We start from the raw sequence: 20,178 nt of genomic DNA on the forward strand, positions 1-20,178 counted from the left end.
AACCTCTTCTCCACCCAATCTGACACCACATATGGATCAGCCAAAATGCAAGGATTCATTCTCTCTATAAATCTTACTCGCACTCAGCCAGAATCATCCTTATTCTCCCTAGGATGAGGACTGAACTCGGCGGTCCTCACCGCAGGTACTTCATCCTCACCTTCGCCAGGTTCCGTCTCTGAACTACTGGAGCATGTATCCCTCTTTTTGCACATGACGCCAGTGGCAAACAAAAACTAAAAATGTGGGATGCATGCCAGCAAAGCCACTACACTAAACAATACATTAATTGCACGAAAACAGTGACAAACGATGCCCACAAACTGTTAGGGCCAACTGTACATAAAGATGTCCGAACAGCAGTCTCAACACCTTACCACTGATACACCTGGCTATCAGCGGAGCCTTGTCTGGCAGCGAAACAGTTCATTCAGTCTAATTTACTGCCTTTAAAAGAAACATGGCTGATATGGCTGACTTGCTTAAACAAATGTGGTTTCTACTGACAATTGAGATGTACAAACTATGGCATAAGGGGATGACAAGCAGATAAGAGGTGATCCATAATTTCGATTAAGACATTAATGAGCGAGCTAGGATGACATAATCAAAATAACTATTTGTTCAGCACTTTTGAAATGTACAGCGACAGAATTCAGAACATGGGTCATTCTTACAGTGTTCTTTGTTTACACCAAGTCAGAACCGTATGATAAATAAAGGGGATATAAAGCAGACAATGATAGCTCTAACAATATTCAATGATCACATTTCTCTAAAACAGGCTATAGGCTACATGTGCACTACTAAGTCAGAACAGTAGGTGAAATGAAGAGGTGAAAATATACAAAATTACTAGGGTGAAGCACACGGGCAACTAACAGCTTACTACAGAACATACACTTAGTATTACTTTCTTAGCTACAGTATAAATATATCTCTGGTATATTACATAATGTATGCAGCTGCATACAATACATTTTTGGACTCACGTTGTTGTGCTGTGCTTACTTGATCAGAAAGGTGCCGAGGCGGTCCTTCGTGGGCAAATTTTGTAATCAAAGTCTGGCATGCTCTGGATTTATGGTGCTTTCAAGACAACTTGGAACTCGGAAAAAAACAAGGTCGAATCATGATGACTTTAAATGGTGGAAGCCCTCAATGGTAATGTCCATGCTTAAACAGTTTATAACTACTACTATCTCTATGGCCTGAACACGTTTCTGAACAGAGAAAAAAACTAGAAATAGGCTAGATAGATAATCCAACATTTCAGAAAAGAGGATTGGGCTTGGAAAGTAGCTAGCTCTCCAGTCTTGACCCTTTCTTTTATAGCTCAATGACATTGGTCTTGAAGAAGACAGTGGTCAACTGCACACATTTTACTCATAAATTGTCAATGCACAAAAAAGTCCATTCTTACTGAATTGGCTCATTTTGCTAGTGAAATGTACTTTAAATCGATAAAACACCTTAATAAGAAAACCAGCAAATAAACTCAGAAAAAAAAAAGTCCTCTCACTGTCAACTGTGTTAATTTTCAGCAAACTTAACATGTGTAAATATTTGTATGAACACAACAAGATTCAACAACTGAGACATAAACTGAACAAGTTCCACAGACATGTGACTAACAGAAATTGAATAATGTGTCCCTGAACAAAGGGGGGGAGTCAAAATCAAAAGTAAGAGTCAGTATCTGGTGTGGCCACCACCTGCATTAAGTTATGCAGTGCATCTCCTCCTCATGGACTGCGCCAGATTTGCCAGTTCTTGCTGTGAGATGTTACCCCACTCTTCCACCAAGGCACCTGCAAGTTCCCGGACATTTCTGGGGGGAATGGCCCTAGCCCTCACCCTCCGATCCAACAGGTCCCAGACATGCTCAATGGGATTGAGATCCGGGCTCTTTGCTGGCCATGGCAGAACACTGACATTCCTGTCTTGCAGGAAATCACGCACAGAACGAGCAGTATGGATGGTGGCATTGTCATGCTGGAGGGTCATGTCAGGATGAGCCTGCAGGAAGGGTACCAAATGAGGGAGGAGGATGTCTTCCCTTTAACGCACAGCGTTGAGATTGCCTGCAATGACAACAAGCTCAGGCCGATGATGCTGTGACACACCGCCCCAGACCATGATGGACCCTCCCCTCCAAATCGATCCCGCTCCAGAGTACATGCCTCAGTGTAACGCTCATTCCTTCGATGATAAACACGAATCCGACCATCACCCCCGTTGAGACAAAACCGCGACTCATCAGTGAAGAGCAGTTTTTGCCAGTCCTGTCAGGTCCAGAGACGGTGGGTTTATGCCCATAGGCGACGTTGTTGCCGGTGATGTCTGGTGAGGACCTGCCTTACAAGAGGCCTACAAGGCCTCAGTCCAGCCTCTCTCAGCCTATTGTGGACAGTCTGAGCACTGATGGAGGGATTGTGCATTCCTGGTGTAACTCGGGCAGTTGTTGTTGTCATCCTGTACCGCAGGTGTGATGTTCGGATGTACCGATCCTGTGCAGGTGTTATTACACGTGGTCTGCCACTGCAAGGACGATCAGCTGTCCATCCTGTCTCCATGTAGCGTTGTCGTAGGCGTCTCACAGTACAGACATTGCAATTTATTGCCCTGGCCACATCAGCAGTCCTCATGCCTCCTTGCAGCATGCCTAAGGCACGTTCACGCAGGGACCCTGGGCATCTTTCTTTTGGTGTTTTTCAGAGTCAGTAGAAAGGCCTCTTTAGTGTCCTAAGTTTTCATAACTGTGACCTTAAATGCCTACCGTCTGTAAGCTGTTAGTGTCTTAACGACCGTTCCACAGGTGCATGTTGATGAATTGTTTATGGTTCATTGAACGAGCATGGGGAACAGTGTTTAAACCGTTTACAATGAGGATCTGTGAAGTTATTTGGATTTTTACGAATGATCTGAAAGACAGGATCCTGAAAAAAGGAGGTTTCTTTTTTTGCTGAGTTTAGGGCTGTTTCCAAATGGTTACAGTGTGTGACCAAGAACACATTTGTAAGTACCATTTTTAGATGTTCGTGAACGCAGCCAAAATACAAAGAAGTTAAATGACGTTCCATGGCGTGACGTCAGAAGGGCACCGGCAGTCGGCAGAATTGACCCTAGTTACACAGTACCCTAGAACACAGTAGGCAGCAGATGGAATATCCAAGCCTCAACAGAAGACGGCAGGCATGCTAGCTAGCCATGGCAAGGAGACCAATTACTTGATTAAATATTGATTACAAATTGATTGCTCTGGTTTATGCCAAAAGATTTAAGGAATATGTACCATTATAAATGAGACTCAAACAGGATTTATGAAGGGCCGTCACATATGCTCTAACATTCATTTAGTCTTGGACCTTCTAGATTATTCAGATGCAATTGACTCAGATGTGGATGTCTTATTTTTGAACTTCTGTAAAGCCTTTAACACAATTGAACATTAATTTCTCTTCAGGTCACTTAAACTTTTTGGCTTTGGTGAAAATGTTATTAAAGTCATTCGCATGTTTTCCAAAGACATAAATAGTTCTGCGTTACTTAACCTTAATACATCCAAAAGATTCAGTATCAACAGAAGTGTTTGACAGGGATGACCAATTTCGCCATTTTCTATTCATTTTGGTTGTGGAACTTCTATGTCTAGATATTCTGAATATTGCAAATCTGTATGGCTTAACCATTTTTAACAAAGAAATCAACATTTCCCAACTGGCTGATGATACTGTTTTTAAGAGACCAAGACCAGGTTGCCCTTAATGCGATCACTGCATTCTCTATTGCATCACAATTAAAACTGAATGTTTCTAAATGTGAAATCACATGTTTATATGACTGATGAGAAATAGAAAATATTCCTTTAAAAGGACTGTATTAAATATTTAGGAATACATCTGTCAAAAAAAAACATGAATTTCTCTCCTAAAATTAAGAAAACCCTAAATATATTTAAGAATTGGCTACAAAGGGATCTTTTTGTACATGGGAGAGTGCTTCTGTCCAAGGCAGAGGGACTGTCTCGCTTTGTGTACCCCTCAATATCTTGATTTGTGAATCCCTCTACTTGTAAAGAGATCAACAAGACCTTTCTTGACTTCATCTGGGAAAATAAGTCTCACAAACTGAAAAAGTCAGTCCTCTCTAATAGAAGAGCTGAAGGCAGTTTGGAAGTGTTGGGTTTTGTTGACATAAATAATATTTTAAGATCAACTGGTTGAAAGGATGTTTGATCAATATTGATTCAATATGGTATTTCGTTCCAAATAATGTGTTTAATAAGTTGGGAGGTCTTCAATTTGTACTGAAACGCAATTATATTCCTGAAAGATTACCCACTAAATTGGCTAGGTTTCACCAATAAGCTTTAATGGCCTGGAAAATATGTTTCCTGCACAATTTTTCCCAGCATAAAGCTCTTTTGTGAAATAATTCAGACATAACTGTAAGGAAGAGGAATGTTGACGTTGTTCTTGATGTTTTTGACAACAGGGTGTAATGAATACGATGGGAGACAGAGTGCTGGTTTTTAGCGCAAGGCGCAGCAGGTGTTTATTAGCAAAGGACCCCAGGAAGAGGCAGGTAGCTGGGTCCAGGGACAGACAGAAGATCATACACAGGGATTCCAAAACGGAAACAGTACATGCAGGGAAAAGGCTAATGAAGTCTTGGAGAGCAGGCAAGAGATATACGACAGGAAATCTGACAGGCAGGGAATAGGCAAAACGGCGTCGTTGGTGAGGACGGCCAAAAACGACGATACACAGGAGGACTAATACGGAAATGAACAGCGCTCCAAGTAGACCTTGTAATAAAAACAAACAATACCTCACATTGATGGGGTGCAAAGAACTGAACCAAATAGTGTGTGTAAATGGCATACAGGTGTGTGAAAAGGTGGTCAGAATTCAGGTGATTGGGATCTGGAGAGTGAGCTGTGTTCAGGGGATTTACGTTTTTGAGAGTGTGAGTTGAAAGCAGACATTACTCAGGGGTAATATTCTTACATATGAACAATTCATAACATTGAATGAGTTTCCAATACCTTTCAGAGAGTTTATTTCTGTGATCAAAGCCATTCCCAGTGGTCTAACTACACTAATGAAAACTAATCTAAGCATTGGTAATGATCACAAATCTTATCCAGAACTTAGTTTGGAAGGCGTGGGCTTACTTGAGAAATCTTGTTGTAGTAAATATATAAGACAAATTTTCCGTTCACAGAACTTGTCACGTTCATTGGAATGAATATCGGACCAAGGCGCAGCGATGTTGAGTTCAAATAAACAATAAACTAACAACGACGAACCGTGACAACAGAGATGCTACATGCACTAACTCAAAACAATATCCCATAAACCCAGGTGGGAAAAACAGCTACTTAAATATGACCCCCAATTAGAGACAACGATTACCAGCTGCCTCTAATTGAGAATCATACACAATCACCAACATGGAAAAACAAACCTAGAACCCCACATAGAAATAATAAACTAGACTAACCCCCCAGTCTCGCCCTGACCTACTCTACCATAGAAAATAAGGACTCTCTATGGTCAGGACGTGACAGAACCAACTGTCTGGAAAAAAAGCTTGGTTAAGGCCTTGCAAATATTGTATACCAAACAAATGTAAGGAAGTACACTTTCACATTTTACATAAGATATATTCATGTAATTCTATGTTGTCCATATTTGTGCCTATTGATATCTGCGTTTTCTGTGAAAAAGGTGAGAATCTGAGAATTCTGAGAATTCTTTGCATGTACATTTGTGTCACAATTTTGGGAAAACCTTGCAGAATACTTATTTATCAATTTGAACACTACCAATGTTTTTAACACGAAGGATACAGTATGTTACTTTTGCAATGATAACAAGACCATTGAAATAATAGTGATTTTTCTTATTCTTGTTGCCAAATACTTTATACACAAACAAAAAGTACAGAATTCTATACCAAAATTACACATGTTTTTGATTGAATTTAATCATCTTGTTAAGACATTATGCCTAGTTAATATCAACAAGAATAACATCTTCCTGAATCATTATAATTCGATTTTTTTCAGAATGAATACAATTGCACTAGAATTGTTAATTAAAAAAATATATTTAATTGATATTTTTTAGTATGTATGTTTTAGTGTTTTCTTGTTAATACCTGTGTTTTGTTTTGTTAGACATGTTTGATGTAGCAATGTAAGTTGATTTTTGTATTATGAATAATACAAACATTTAAAAATAAATTACCCTAGTTACAAATGCCATTTTCATCCCTGTTTACAAGGAATTAGCTATATTCTCATGGATTGCATGTCGCGAACAATTGTCACTGACAAAGACAATACTCGCGGATCGTTATTGCTACACTGAGATGTCGAGAGAGGAGAATTCCCAGGTGAGAGACTTGGCTAGTTAGCTAGCACTCTGCATAACAGTCATACCTCACTGATAATATTCCGCGCAGTGAGACATGCGCCGTTTTTACAACCAAGCCGGAACGCTCTGATTGGTTCACTCACGCGCCTTTCTGCACCTCGGAGCTCTACCATTGGACAATACATCTCATATATCAAAGGGTTTCATTACAAATAATATCTGCCTCACCAACCTGTAGATTAGAAGCTAATGTCATGTTACGTTTTAGCTGTCCCTTTCTAAATGGCAGATTGACAGTTCCTGCAGTACAAATGATGTGCGTTCATTCATTAAACTAACTCTAAATAACAGCATAATATGATGTTGCTGCCTGTCAGAGTTTCTACAGCTGCTGTATTACATGCCTGCAATATCCAGTGTGTCAACTCCTGTCTTCTCCTATAAAACCTAAAGGTTGCCAGCTTTGAACGGGATCAGATTTAAACAGAAAACTCTATCCTTTTCACATTGTTGCTTTCCACATACATACAGTACATGCCAATTTCGTAACCATTTGGAAAATGCCTAAAACAAATTATCTTTCTAAAGTCCATCACTACCCCTCCCTGCTCATAATAACTGACACAATGAATCGGCACTCTTGACTTATCAGCTAGGACCAGGGAAATGGGGGTGTAGGAAGTTAAGATGCATAGTTGTTCCGTATCTCTCGGGCTAGGCTACATGACTTGCCACTGCTTCCCACATAGACACAGCAGGCTTTCACAGCTCTACAGACGACACAACGTGCTGCTCTGCTTGTAGTAGCTAAGGTTTACTGAGAACTATGGAGGGACCTTATAAGTACATCAGGGTAAGAGGAAAGCAATTCAAGCAGAGTTTATATAAATATTATTGTATGGAGCAGTTATATGTTGTTTATAGTGAAAGGAGTTGACACAATATGAAGGGAATAACCTCCATGAACTGCAACTACAAGTAGAAGTTTAAAAACTCCATTATTGGAAAAAATGTCTGTTGTAAATGTATTGCTTTCATGTTCTCCCAACAGGATGGGAATGGGAAAGTTAGCCGGGTCATACGAATTGGAACCCGAAAGAGCCAGGTATGATACCTTTTGGTGGTTGAGTGGAATCAAATTGCATTTTTTGTTGTTGTTGATTTCAGGTAATATCATTTCTCACTTGAACTATTTTCCCAGTGTCAGTGAAACTACTGTAGAGTTACACTTTGGAATGGCGAAACAGCTTTTGAATGAGGGGGCAGAGAGCATGGCAACTCCTTATCAGATAAGGTTCCCCTCTCTGTTCCCTCTGATACAGCAGTCAGGGACGTCTACACCTCCTGCATCAGAGATAGATCGTTCCAGTAATTTCTAGCCTTTTACTACAGCTTCTTATGCTCATGTCCCACTGATTTGGTAACTCACGGCTGAACATTTGCTTCTTGAATAGCCTATGATATTCAATATTATCCAAGAAGTGAACTAGCTAGAAACCAACCATCCAAAATGCAGACACACAAATGATGTAATCCAAATTGAATTGATTTCTGTTCATTTGTTGACCTCAGCTGGCTTGTATTCAGACGGACAGCGTTGCAGAAAAGCTGAAGGGACTGTATCCCGATGTCCACATAGAAATAGGTGAGTCCAGGTGTCCCGCAATACACTCTTAGAAAAAAAGGTGCTATCTTGAACCTAAAAGGGTTCTTCGGCGGTCCGTATAGGAGAACCCTTTGTAGAATCCTTTTGCGTTCCCTGTAGAAGCCTTTCCACAGAGGATTCTACTTGGAAACCAAAATAGTTCTACTTGGTACCCAAAAGGGTTCTATCTGAAACCAATAATGGTTCTCCCATGGGGACAGCTGAAGAACCTTTTGGAACCCTTTTTTCTAAGAGTGTATGAAAAAAAGGATTTATAGAATACATATAAGTAACTGGAAAAATAATAGAAACACTTGAGTAAATGAGAGATAAAAAGTATATTGAAAGCAGGTGCTTCCACACAGATGTGTTTCCTGAGTTAATTAAGCAATTAACATCCCATCATGCTTAGGGTCATGTATAAAAAGGCCATTATTTAGGCAATATTTGGGCTACCATGGCTATGCACCCATAGGATGACAAGGGCATGAGCGGTCACTGAATGGTTTCATGAGCATGAAAATGCATGAAAATGATGCAAGCCGTATGCCATGGCCGTCTCAGTCACCAGATCTCATCCCAATCTAAGGGTTATGGGAGATTCTTGAGACAGCGTTTTCTACCACCATCAACTAAACACCAAATTATGGAATTTCTTGTGGAAGAATGGTGTTCCATTCCTCCAATCGAGTTCCAGACATTTGTAGAATATATGCCAAGGTGCATTGAAGCTGTTCTGGCCCAACGCTCTATTAAAACACGCTATGTTGATGTTTCCTTTATTTTTGCAGTTACCTGTATGTTGTGTTACTTATAGTGCAGTACTTTTCATTTGACTATAGAGATACATCACCAATAAGATATGTACAATACAGTAATTAAATGACTATGTCACTTTGATGACGTCATTGTCTTTCTGTTTCAGTTGGCATGACAACAACAGGGGACAAAATCCTTGACACAGCGTTATCAAAGGTACATCTATTTATATACTAAAGCGTGCCTCATGAGAACTAAATTGTTGCCCAAATTGTTCATTTTACTTGACTCAGTAGTGTGCAAAAAACCACTGCCATTAAAATATACAGTGTTTTCTCCATCGTGTACATATAAACTTATGGTCTGAACTGAAAATGTTATGGGGTTAACAGTTAGTAACCTATTTGCTTTCTAAATGCAGATCGGAGAGAAGAGCCTTTTCACCAAAGAACTGGAGACTGCTCTGGAGAGGAACGAGTAAGTCTGGCATTTCAATTGGATCCACTTGTCAGGCTTGGGTGTTGTCAAGAGAAATGTTGTCAAGAATGGTGATTATAGCGGTCTCTTGTGTGTGAATAAGCCTTGTAATACACAGTCGCGAGTGAAAGTCCACACACTCCTTGCACAGTCTTCACATTTTGCTGCCTTAAAATGTCATCTCAAATGGGAATATATTTGATTTCTTTCCTATCGAGCTACACAACCTACTCCACATTTTCAAAGTTAAATCAAAATGAATAAGAAAATTGTTGATGTGTTGATAACGTATGTCTTCACACCCCAGGGTTAATACTTGGTTGAAGCACCTTTGGCAGCCATTACAGCGGTGAATCATTTTGAATAAGATTCTACCAACTTTGCATGACTCTTAGGGAAACATTTATTCATTGTTTTTGTCAAAATGACTCAAGCTCAGTAAATTTGAGTGGGAGTCATTGATGGAGCAATATTCCAACCTTGTCTCTGATTTTTAAAGCAAATTCAAGTCAGGGCTAAGGCTGGACCACTCATGAACACTTGACACCTTTTGAAAAGCCATTCTGGTGTGTCTGACCAAAAATTCTGTGATTTTCCCACTGAAAAATAAACTCTATCACAGGGTTAGCTTTTTAGAAGACTGAGGGGGGTTTTCCTCTAACGTTTTACCTGGGTTAGGGTTAGGTTTAACTATTTGCTCCTTTCATAATTTGTTTTATCCTGACAAACTCCCCAGTTAGGGGAGGGTTTGGCCGGGGGCTTTACTTGGTTCATCGCGCTCTACTGACTCCTTGTGGCGGGCCGGGAGCCTACAGGCTGACCTCGGTCTTCAGGTGAATAGTGTTTTCTCCGACACATTGGTGCGGCTGGCTTCCGGGTTAAATGGGCGGGTGTTAAGAAGCACGGTTTGGCGGATCATGTTTCGGAGGACGCATGACTCAACCTTCGCCTCCCGAGCCCATTGGGGAGTTGAAACAATGGGACAAGATTAAAATTGGGGAGAAAAAAGGGGGTAAAATATATATATAAAAATATATATAATATGAAAGGAGAAAAGCCCAGATAAAAAGTTACACAAAACATTGCCTTAGTCTTCTGAATACCTAATCCTGGGATATAGTTTTATTTTTCAGCGGGACAATTACATCAATTGTAATGCCAAAGACACATCAAAATGGCTTTACAATAGTTGTTGAGTGATCCTGAATGGTCCAGTCTCAGTCCTGACGTAAATCTGCTTGAAAATCTGAGACAAGATTGGAATATTGCTGTCCATCAATGACTCCCAACCAAATTTACTGAGCTTGACGAATTTTAACTGTGGATAAATGTTGCCCTAAGAGTTGTGCAAAGTTTGTAGAATCTGATTTAAATTCTTTCACAGCTGTAATTACTACCAAAGGTACTTCCACCAAGTATTAACTCTGGGGTGTAAAGACATATGCCATCAAGACATCTTAGTTTTTTATTTTTTCATACATTTTGAAAATATTCTATAATTTTCTTTCACTTTGAAAATGTGGAGTAGGTTGTGCACATCTGTAGGAAAAAATATATAATTTAATACATTTTCAAATGTAATTTAAAGGCAGCAAAATGTGGAGACTGTGCAAGGGGTGTGTAGACATTCACTACGCACTGTACATTCAAACTGTAGGCTACATTACTATTAGCCCGAATCTGGAAAGCTACTACTGTTGAAGTACTTTCTTTATTACAACTTAATGGCATACATTTTGAGTAGCTTCAACACTTCAGACAAAACCATTGATGTCTTCAAGACTTGTGCAGGTGTTAATGTCCAGAGTCTTCGCTCTGAAGTGTTGCAAAATAAACGACTCTGTTGTACTGTGTCTCCTATAGGGTAGACTTGGTGGTCCACTCTTTGAAGGACTTGCCCACGGCTCTGCCTCCTGGCTTTACCATTGGAGCTGTGCTAAAGTAAGTCAACACAATAGTGCCTCTGTAAGGATCCACAGAGAAATCAAACACACTGTCCTAATTCATCTGGGCTTCTTTCGTTTGTGTTCAGACGTTACACTGGTTTGGTGTGAAACACTATCAGTTTAACTCATATATTGTAATATATTTAAAGATCTTTCTTTCAAAGTGTATACAGGTTCCTACACATAGATTTCATTGACAATGTAGATTTGAAATCATGATCTAGCTAGCTACGTGTGTAGACATTTATTTTGAATACTCCGAGCGCACTAGAGTGTATCACTTTCTGAATATCTACTATTGAAGTAGGATTGTCTTCACCACAACTGTGGAATGAAGTAGCCTCCGATATTTTAATGGTAAATATTTGTTTTGAGTGGTGGCAGCGTAGCCCAGTGGATAGAGCATTGAACTAATAACCGAAAGGTTGCAAGATCGAATCCCAGAGCTGACAAGGTATACATCTGTCATTCTGCCCCTGAACAGGCAGTTAACCCACTGTTCCTAGGCCATCATTGAAAATAAGAATTTGCTCTTAAATGACTTGCCTAGTTAAATAAAGGTATTTTAAATATATATATTTGTTTTGCTTCCTGTTCTTTTAAGGCGGGAGAACCCCCATGATGCAGTGGTCTTGCATCCCAAAAACACGGGCAAATCCCTCGACACCCTGCCCGACAAGAGGTACGAAACACAGTTGAATTTTACTCATGACACTGTTTGAAGATTATTTTCCTCTCTTTTTTAAAGGAGTGGCTTGACATTGATCTTGATGTATTTTTATAGTGTGATAGGCACAAGTTCGCTGCGACGGGCTGCTCAGCTAAAGAAAAGATTCCCCCACCTTGAGTTTAAAGATATTGTATCCTTTCACTCACCCCACTCACAGTAGAGCGAAATGTCAAAACAGGATCTTCATTTCAAATCGGATGCACATCATATCAGTAATGACTATATCTATAGAGGGTTGTGAGTTTGTTTCCTTAGTGGGGTTTTTTCCAGCGAGGAAACCTTAACACGAGGTTGAAGAAGCTGGATGAAAAGGACGACTTCTCTGCCATTATTCTGGCTGCAGCTGGACTCCGTCGCATGGGCTGGGAGAGCCGAGTCAGCCAGGTAGCTACTTACAACATTCCACTTCACAACACCTTGTCCATACCAAGATTAATCTTAATGCATAAAGATTCAGTTGTATGTGGTTTACAGAAAATATGTAAGCCCTACTGTATACGGTGCCTTTGGAAAGCATTCAGACCCCTTGACTTTTTCCACATTTTGTTATGTTACAGCCTTATTGATTACATCTTTTTTTCTCACCAATCTACATACTACCCCATAATGACAAAATAAAAACAGGTTTTCAGAAATGTTTGCAAATGTATTAAAAATAAAAACAGAAAAACCTTATTTACATAAGTATTCAGACCCTTTGCTATGAGACCAGAAATGGAGGCCAGGTGCATCCTGTTTTCATTGATCATCCTTGAGATGTTTCTACAACTTGGTTGGAGTCCACCTGTGGTAAATTCAATTGATTGAACATGATGATTTGGAAAGGCACACATCTGTCTATATAATGTTCCACAGTTGACAGTGCATGTCAAAGCAAAAACCAAGCCATGAGGTTGAAGGAATTGTCCGTAGAGCTCCGAGACAGGATTGTGTCGAGGTACAGATCTGGGGAATGGTACCAAAACATTTCTGAAGCATTGAAGGTCCTCAAGAACACAGTGGCCTCCATCATTCTTAAATGGAAGAAGTTTGTAATTAACCAACATTTTTCCTAGAGCTGGCCGCCCAGCCAAACTGAGCAACCGGGGGAGAAGGGCCTTGGTCAGGGAGGTGACCAAGAACCCAATGGTGACTCTGATAGAGTCAGAGAGAGTTCCTCTGTGGAGATAGGAGAACCTTCCAGATGGACAACCATCTCTGCAGCACTCCACCAATCAGGCCTTTATGGTAGAGTTACCAGATGGAAGCCACTCCTCAGTAAAAGACACCGGACAGCCTGCTTGGAGTTTGCTAAAAGGCACCTAAACACTCAGACCATGAGAAAAAATATTCTCTTGTCTGATGAAACCAAGATTGATCTCTTTGGCCAGAATGCCAAGCGTCATGTGTGGTGGAAACCTGGCACCATCCCTACTTTGAAGCATGGTGGTGGTGGCAGCATCATGCTATGGGGATGTTTTTCAGCGGCAGCGACTGGGAGACTAGTCAGGATCGTGGCAAAGATGAACGGAGCCAAGTACAGTGAGATCCTTGAAGAAAACCTACCCCAGAGTGCTCAGGACCTCAGACTAGGGCAAAGGTTCACCTTCCAACCGGACAACAACCCTAAGCACACAGCCAAGACAATGCAGGAGTGGCTTCGGGGCAAGTCTCTGAATGTCCTTGAGTGGCCCAGCCAGAGCCCGGACCTGAACCCGATCAAACATGTCTGGAGAGACCTGAAAATAGCTGTGCAGCAATGCTCCCCATCCAACCTGACAGAGCTTGAGAGGATTTGCAGAGAAGAATGGGAGAAACTCCCCAAATACAGGTGTGCCAAGCTTGTAGCGTCATACCCAAGAAGACTCAAGACTATATTCGCTGCCAAAGCTGCTTTTTAACAAAGTACTGAGTAAAGGGTCTGAATACTTATGTAAATGTGATATGTCCGTTTTTTAGTTTTAATACATTTGCAGAAATAAAATAAAAAACAGTTTTTACTTCGTCATTTTTGGTTATTGTGTGTAGATTTGATGAGGGGGGGGAAATGATTGAAACCATTTTAGAATAAGGCTGTAACGTAACAAAATGTGGAAAAAGTCAAGGGGTCTGAAAACTTTACGAATTCATTGTATCTTTAATTTGTGTCTTTGCATTTGAAGATCCTGGGCCCTGAGGACTGTATGTACGCTGTTGGACAGGTGGGTAGATTTATTTTATGAAGGAGAAATGTACAACTTTAACTCCTATACCGGTGGTCCTTATTCCATTGTGTAATAACAAAAAACGCTAAACTGTTATTAAAACTGAACATTTTACCTTGAAAGGGTATATCATAGTTGCTAACCCATTATCTCCAGGCCTTCGTCCGAGACCCCTTTTGGCACTGTATACAGTTGAAGTCGGAAGTTTACATACACTTAGATTGGAGTCATTAAAACTCATTTTTCTACCACTCCACAAATGTCTTTCTTAACTAACTATAGTTTTGGCAAGTCGGTTAGGACATCTACTTTGTGCATGACACAAGTAATTTTTCCAACAATTGTTTACAGACAGATTTCACTTCTAATTCACTGTGTCACAATTCCAGGGGGTCAGAAGTTTACATACACTAAGTTGACTGTGCCTTTAAACAGCTTGAAAATGATGTCATGGCTTTAGGAGCTTCTGAGGCTAATTAACATCATTTGACTCAATTGGAGGTGGTACCTGTGGATGTATTTCAAGGCCGACCTATAAACTCAGTGCCTCTTTGCTTGACATCATGGGAAAATCTAAATAAATCAGCCAAGACCTCAGAAAAACAATTGGAGACCTCCACAAGTCTGGTTCATCTTTGGGAGCAATTTCCAAATGCCTGAAGGTACCACGTTCATCTGTACAAACAATAGTACTCAAGTATAAACACCATGGGACCACGCAGCCGTCATACCGCTCAGGAAGGAGACGCGTTCTGTCTCATAGAGATGAACATACTTTGGTACGAAAAGTGCAAATCAATCCCAGAACAACAGCAAAGGACCTTGTGAAGATGCTGGAAGAAACAGGTACAAAAGTATCTCTAGCCACAGTAAAACAAGTCCAATATCGACATAACCTGAAAGCCCGCTCAGAAAGAAGCTTCTGCTCCAAAACCGCCATAAAAAAGACAGACTACGGTTTGCAAATGTACATGGGGATAAAGATCATACTTTTTGGAGAAATGTTCTCTGGTCTGATGAAACAAAAATAGAACTGTTTGGCCATCGTTATGTTTGGAGGAAAAAGGGGGAGACTTGCAAGTCGAAGAACACCATCCCAACCGTGAAGCATGGGGGTGGCAGCATCATGTTGTGGGGGTACTTTGCTGCAGGAGGGACTGGTGCATGTCACAAAATAGATGTCATCATGAGGAAAGAAAATTATGTAGATACATTGAAGCAACATCCCAAGAAATCAGTCAGGAATTTAAAGCTTGGTCGCAAATGGGTCTTCCAAATGGACAATGACCCCAAGCATACTTCCAAAGTTGTGACAAAATGGCTTAAGGACAACAAAGTCAAGGTTTTGGAGTGGCCATCACAAAGCTCTGACCTCAATCCTATAGAAAATGTGTGGGCAGAACTAAAAAAAGCGTGTGCGAGCAAGGAGGCCTACAAACCTGACTCAGTTACACCAGCTCTATCAGAAGGAATGGGCCAATATTCACCCAACTTATTGTGGAAGGCTACGTGAAATGTTTGACCCAAGTTAAACAATTTAAAGGCAATGCTACCAAATACTAATTGAGTGTATGTAAACTTCTGACCCACTGGGAATGTGATGAAAGAAATAAAAGCTGAAATAAATCATTCTCTCTAGTGATATTCTGACATTTCACATTCTTAAAATAAAGTGGTGATACTAACTGACCTCAGACAGGGAACTTTTACTGGGATTAAATGTCAGGAATTGTGAAAAACTGAATTTAAATGTATTTGGCTAAAGTGAATGTAAACTTCCGACTTCAACTGTAAGAATTTTCAGCGTGGTCTTAACTGACTGAGGGTCCAATGCTTGGCTGTGTTCCAGGGGGCTATTGCCATTGAGGTGCGGGCCAAAGACAAGGACATCCTGGAGATGGTGTCTGTTCTGCACGACCCCAACACGGTCCTGCGCTGTATAGCAGAGCGAGCCTTCCTCAGACGACTGGCAAGTCTCACTCTGTCTCCTAGATGTTTTATTATAGTGTTTGTCCAGTGTATCTGTGAATTGTTGGCTGCTAGTGAATTGTTGATGCTACTTAATGTTGATACTCGTATAGGACCAGTTTCCCAGACTCAGAATTGCCTCGGTCTAATCCTGGACTAAAAAGTATGCTCAACGGAGAATCATCATTGAAAGGGCTTTTTAGTCTAGGACGAGGCTTAATCTTTGCCTAGGAAACCGGCATTTGAGGTACAATTGCAAGTGAAAGTAGAAGTCTTTACATTTAAAAAAATAAATAAAGTAATGGTAGACTTTAAAATTATGTCACATAAACAGTACTTAAAAGGGCAATCCGGAGTTGAAACAATCACAACGCGTACACCCCACCTCTATTTTGGTAAAAAGCTGATGGAGGGGTCTGGAGAAATATAACCACTCACAAATTTGTAGACAGAGCTATGACTAACCATCTAAGATTTTAAAAAATATAGTTTTAAACATGGTTATAGGCAATACAGTGTTTAAAAATATATATATATTTACAATGTTTACAAACATTGGAGTAGAACAGTTATATTTTGTGTTCTGATTGGGTACGACAGTTGAACTAAGCTCATGAGGCATTTCTAAATTATATTCCTCAAGAATAAATGGGTATAAATCATTACAGTGCATCAGTATACCAGTACATCACTGGGCCGAACACCCTGCCATTCAGGCGGTGTCAGAGGAAGGCCCTAAAACTTCATGCATCCAGCCACCCAAGTCATAAACTGTTCTCATTGCTACCGCACGGCAAATGGTACCGATGCACCAAGTCTGTAACCAACAGGACCCTGAACAGCTTCTACCCCCAAGCCATAAGACTGCTCAATAAACTGAACAAAAATACTGAGGAGTATTTCTGTCTGTAATATAAAGCCCTTTTGTGGGGGAAAACTCTTTCTGATTGGCTGGGCCTGGCTCCCCAGTGGGAGGGCCTATGCCCTGCAAGTCATGTAAAATTCACACATTAGGGCCTAATGAGTTTATTTCAATTGACTGATTTCCTTAAATGAACAGTAACTCAGTAAAATCTTTGCAATTGTTGCATGTTACGTTTATATTTATGTTCAGTATAGTTAGTCCAGGTAGCTATTGGTTAACTATTTAACGATCTGACCATTTTTTTGTCTCATCACATACACCGATGCTACTGTTTATTATCTGTCCCATTGAATAATCACTTTATTCCTAGTTATACCGTATGTACATATCTAGCTCAATTACCTCATACCCCTGCACACCGACTCGGTACTGGTTGTATATAGATAGCAAAGTTATCAATACTCATTGTGTATTTATTATTACTTGTTGTAACTTTTCTATTATTTCTCTATTTTATTTGTCTCTGCGTTGCTGGGAAGGGGTCGTAATCAAGCATTTCACTGTTAGTCTACACCTATTGTTTACGAAGCATGTTACAAATACAATTTCATTTTATTCCATGAATTTGTCATTTAAAAAAATGTATGCAGCAACTGCAGATTACCCCCTTTAACCAAATGTCAATGTTTTCTTGAATGTCCCATTATATTTGACTGTCTACACTCCAGTGTAAACACTTTCGCTTGTTGTAGGAGGGGGGTTGCAGTGTACCAGTTGCTGTCCACACTGAAGTCAAGGGCTCTCAGGTGAGGGCTTATGACATTTGCTAACGTGTATGCGTGTGTCATCGCATATCCATGGTTGCGTTCTTGCGTGTGTGCCTTTTGCAACTGTTGTTTTCTATTTACCCCAGCTCTACCTGACGGGTGCAGTGTACAGCCTGGATGGTTCAGACAGCCTCAAGGAGACCATGCAGACCAGCATTGCTTCAGACAATAAGGTCCGACTACTGATTTCTCACTCCCAGTCAGAACACAAATGAACCTCTTCTCATTAAACGTGTCAGCTCACCAAGGGGCTCCCTTCTCAGGGCATATTTATTTAGTTTATTTAAGCCGTCTTTTCTCTGTGGTAGGTGGAAGAGCGAGTGGATGAGTGGGTCCAGCGAGTTGGCGTCACAGCGAACAACATGCCAGGCCCGGCCCAGGATGCTTCTGAGAAGCTAGGTCTAGACCTGGCCAATCTACTGCTGAGTAAAGGGGCTAAGGAGATCCTTACCATGGCCAGGGAGCTCAACGATGCGCGATAAACTCACTCTGTGCCCCCAGCTGGGTCTGGAGGTGTAACCTGCACTTACCGGTAGTCCATACTAATATTAAAGCCCACACATGGCTGACTGAGGACTCATGATATAGAATAGCACCACTAGACCTGGGTCCGAATAGTATGTGTTTTCATTTAGAGTTTGATTTAGCCTGCTTTCAGCGCCAGAACATTAATGTACAGGTGACTGCCAAAATAATGGAAACACTTGAGTAAATGACGGCTACAAAGTATATTAATATTAAAAACAGGTGCTTCCACAGACGTTTGGTTCCTGAGTTAATTAAGTCATTAGGATCCCATCATGCTTAGGGGTCATGTATAAAAATACTGGGTAGGCCATAGGATCACAATGCCCTCATCCACAGGGCACAAATGGTCGCTGAATGGTTTGATGAGCATGAAAACAATGTAAGCCGTATGCCATGGCCATCTCAGTCACCAGATCTCAACCCAATTGAACACATGGGAGGTTCTGAAGCAGCGCCTGAGAGTGTTTTCCACCACCATCAACAAAACACCAAATGATGGCTCGTGGTGGCCCAACGCCCTCTCAAAACACTTTGTGTTTCCTTTATTTTGGCAGTTACCTGTACACACGTTGAGGGACTCCATTTCTAACTGTTGTTGGGATCATGCTACCTCTTTCATCAACAGAGCTCTGATAATCTTGTTTGGTGAATGACGTGTGTGACATATTAGTGATGTCTGTTTACCAGACCCAGAACATGCAAGCTACAGTGACAAACTCTAGCGTATGAGTACTATCAGACCAAGCCTAAGGCCACCTGTCTACAACACCAGCGCCAATATTATTATTACGTGTATATATTTTTATTTTATTTCCCTTGATCGATGGAATACTATGTCAAGACAATTAGGAAAGCGCTGCCTATAAACAAACGCTAAACACTGGATGCCGTACAAAAACTAAATGTTGGATACCTGTGGCATTTCCCTTTCAGTGTGTTCACATAAGTTTCATGTGTTTTGATCCTGGGAGGATTTTTATTGCTTACTTGTTTTGCTGTACCAATTTGAAGAACGTAAAAGCAGCGTAAAATGACACCCAACAAACGTCCTCCGCATACTTCAAAACAGGGCCTATATTCATGAAGCGTCTCAGAGTAGGAGAGATGACCAGGTACTCCCCGGCCATGTGGTCTTATTCATGATGTTCAAATCTGATCCTAGATCAGGTGTGGTATGTTCACTGTGTGTACTTGATCCAGCCTACCACTCCACGACTTCAGAATTGAACAAGAATTCCATAACCATCCCACTAGATATTGTTCATATGGTAACTATGTGTGTGTGTGTGTTATGAAGAAAATAGAGAAATGAATTGAACGTACTATAGTTGTAGGCTACGTTTTAGATATGTTGTGGCATCTGTTAACAAACCTTATGCTGTCAGATAGCATAGTTTTGTGCCTTACTTTAGTTTCTGTCTATATGGCTGCTGTGTGTATAGCTTTGCTTACAAACTTATTACCTTGAACTACAAATAGGCATTTTCCCTTGTACCCCTTGAGCCTGCACAGGTTTTCCTGGGTGTTGCCCCATTGTGAGCCCTCTAACTTATATTTTTGCAGAATTCAATTATGTTGCATCGTGTTATATGATACTCGGAAGGCGTAGAGAGGGTGGTTGTGCCATATTTCGTTTTTGCAGCTTTCTGCTTTCCGCTGTAGTGCTCAGACATTTTAAGAAGACGCTGGTCAAATGATACTTGCCATACCATCTAGTCATTCAATATTGCAGCATTCAGCATGATATGACAGAATGTGGAAATGTATTGCAATCTGAAAGGGTGATGCTTTTGCTTTGCCACCTTCGTTAATTCTGTGTCATTAAAAGGAGGCAGCCTCAATTAAAGCCACTTGTTACTCTCTA

General features: G+C 40.6%; 1 protein-coding gene across 1 annotated transcript; it reads left to right on the forward strand.

Moving 5' to 3' along the window:
* Positions 1-7,051: 7,051 nt before the first annotated feature.
* Positions 7,052-20,178, forward strand: LOC115137111 (porphobilinogen deaminase-like). The gene is made up of 14 exons (XM_029673179.2): positions 7,052-7,239; positions 7,438-7,491; positions 7,959-8,031; positions 8,957-9,006; positions 9,212-9,267; positions 11,131-11,208; positions 11,818-11,895; positions 11,998-12,073; positions 12,214-12,327; positions 14,085-14,123; positions 15,976-16,095; positions 17,712-17,765; positions 17,873-17,959; positions 18,095-20,178. The coding sequence occupies exons 1-14, from the start codon at positions 7,213-7,215 to the stop codon at positions 18,266-18,268; spliced, it is 1,080 nt and encodes a 359-aa protein (XP_029529039.1). The 5' UTR covers positions 7,052-7,212; the 3' UTR covers positions 18,269-20,178.

Source organism: Oncorhynchus nerka, linkage group LG11 (genome assembly GCF_034236695.1).
Source record: "Oncorhynchus nerka isolate Pitt River linkage group LG11, Oner_Uvic_2.0, whole genome shotgun sequence".
NCBI lineage: Eukaryota > Metazoa > Chordata > Actinopteri > Salmoniformes > Salmonidae > Oncorhynchus > Oncorhynchus nerka.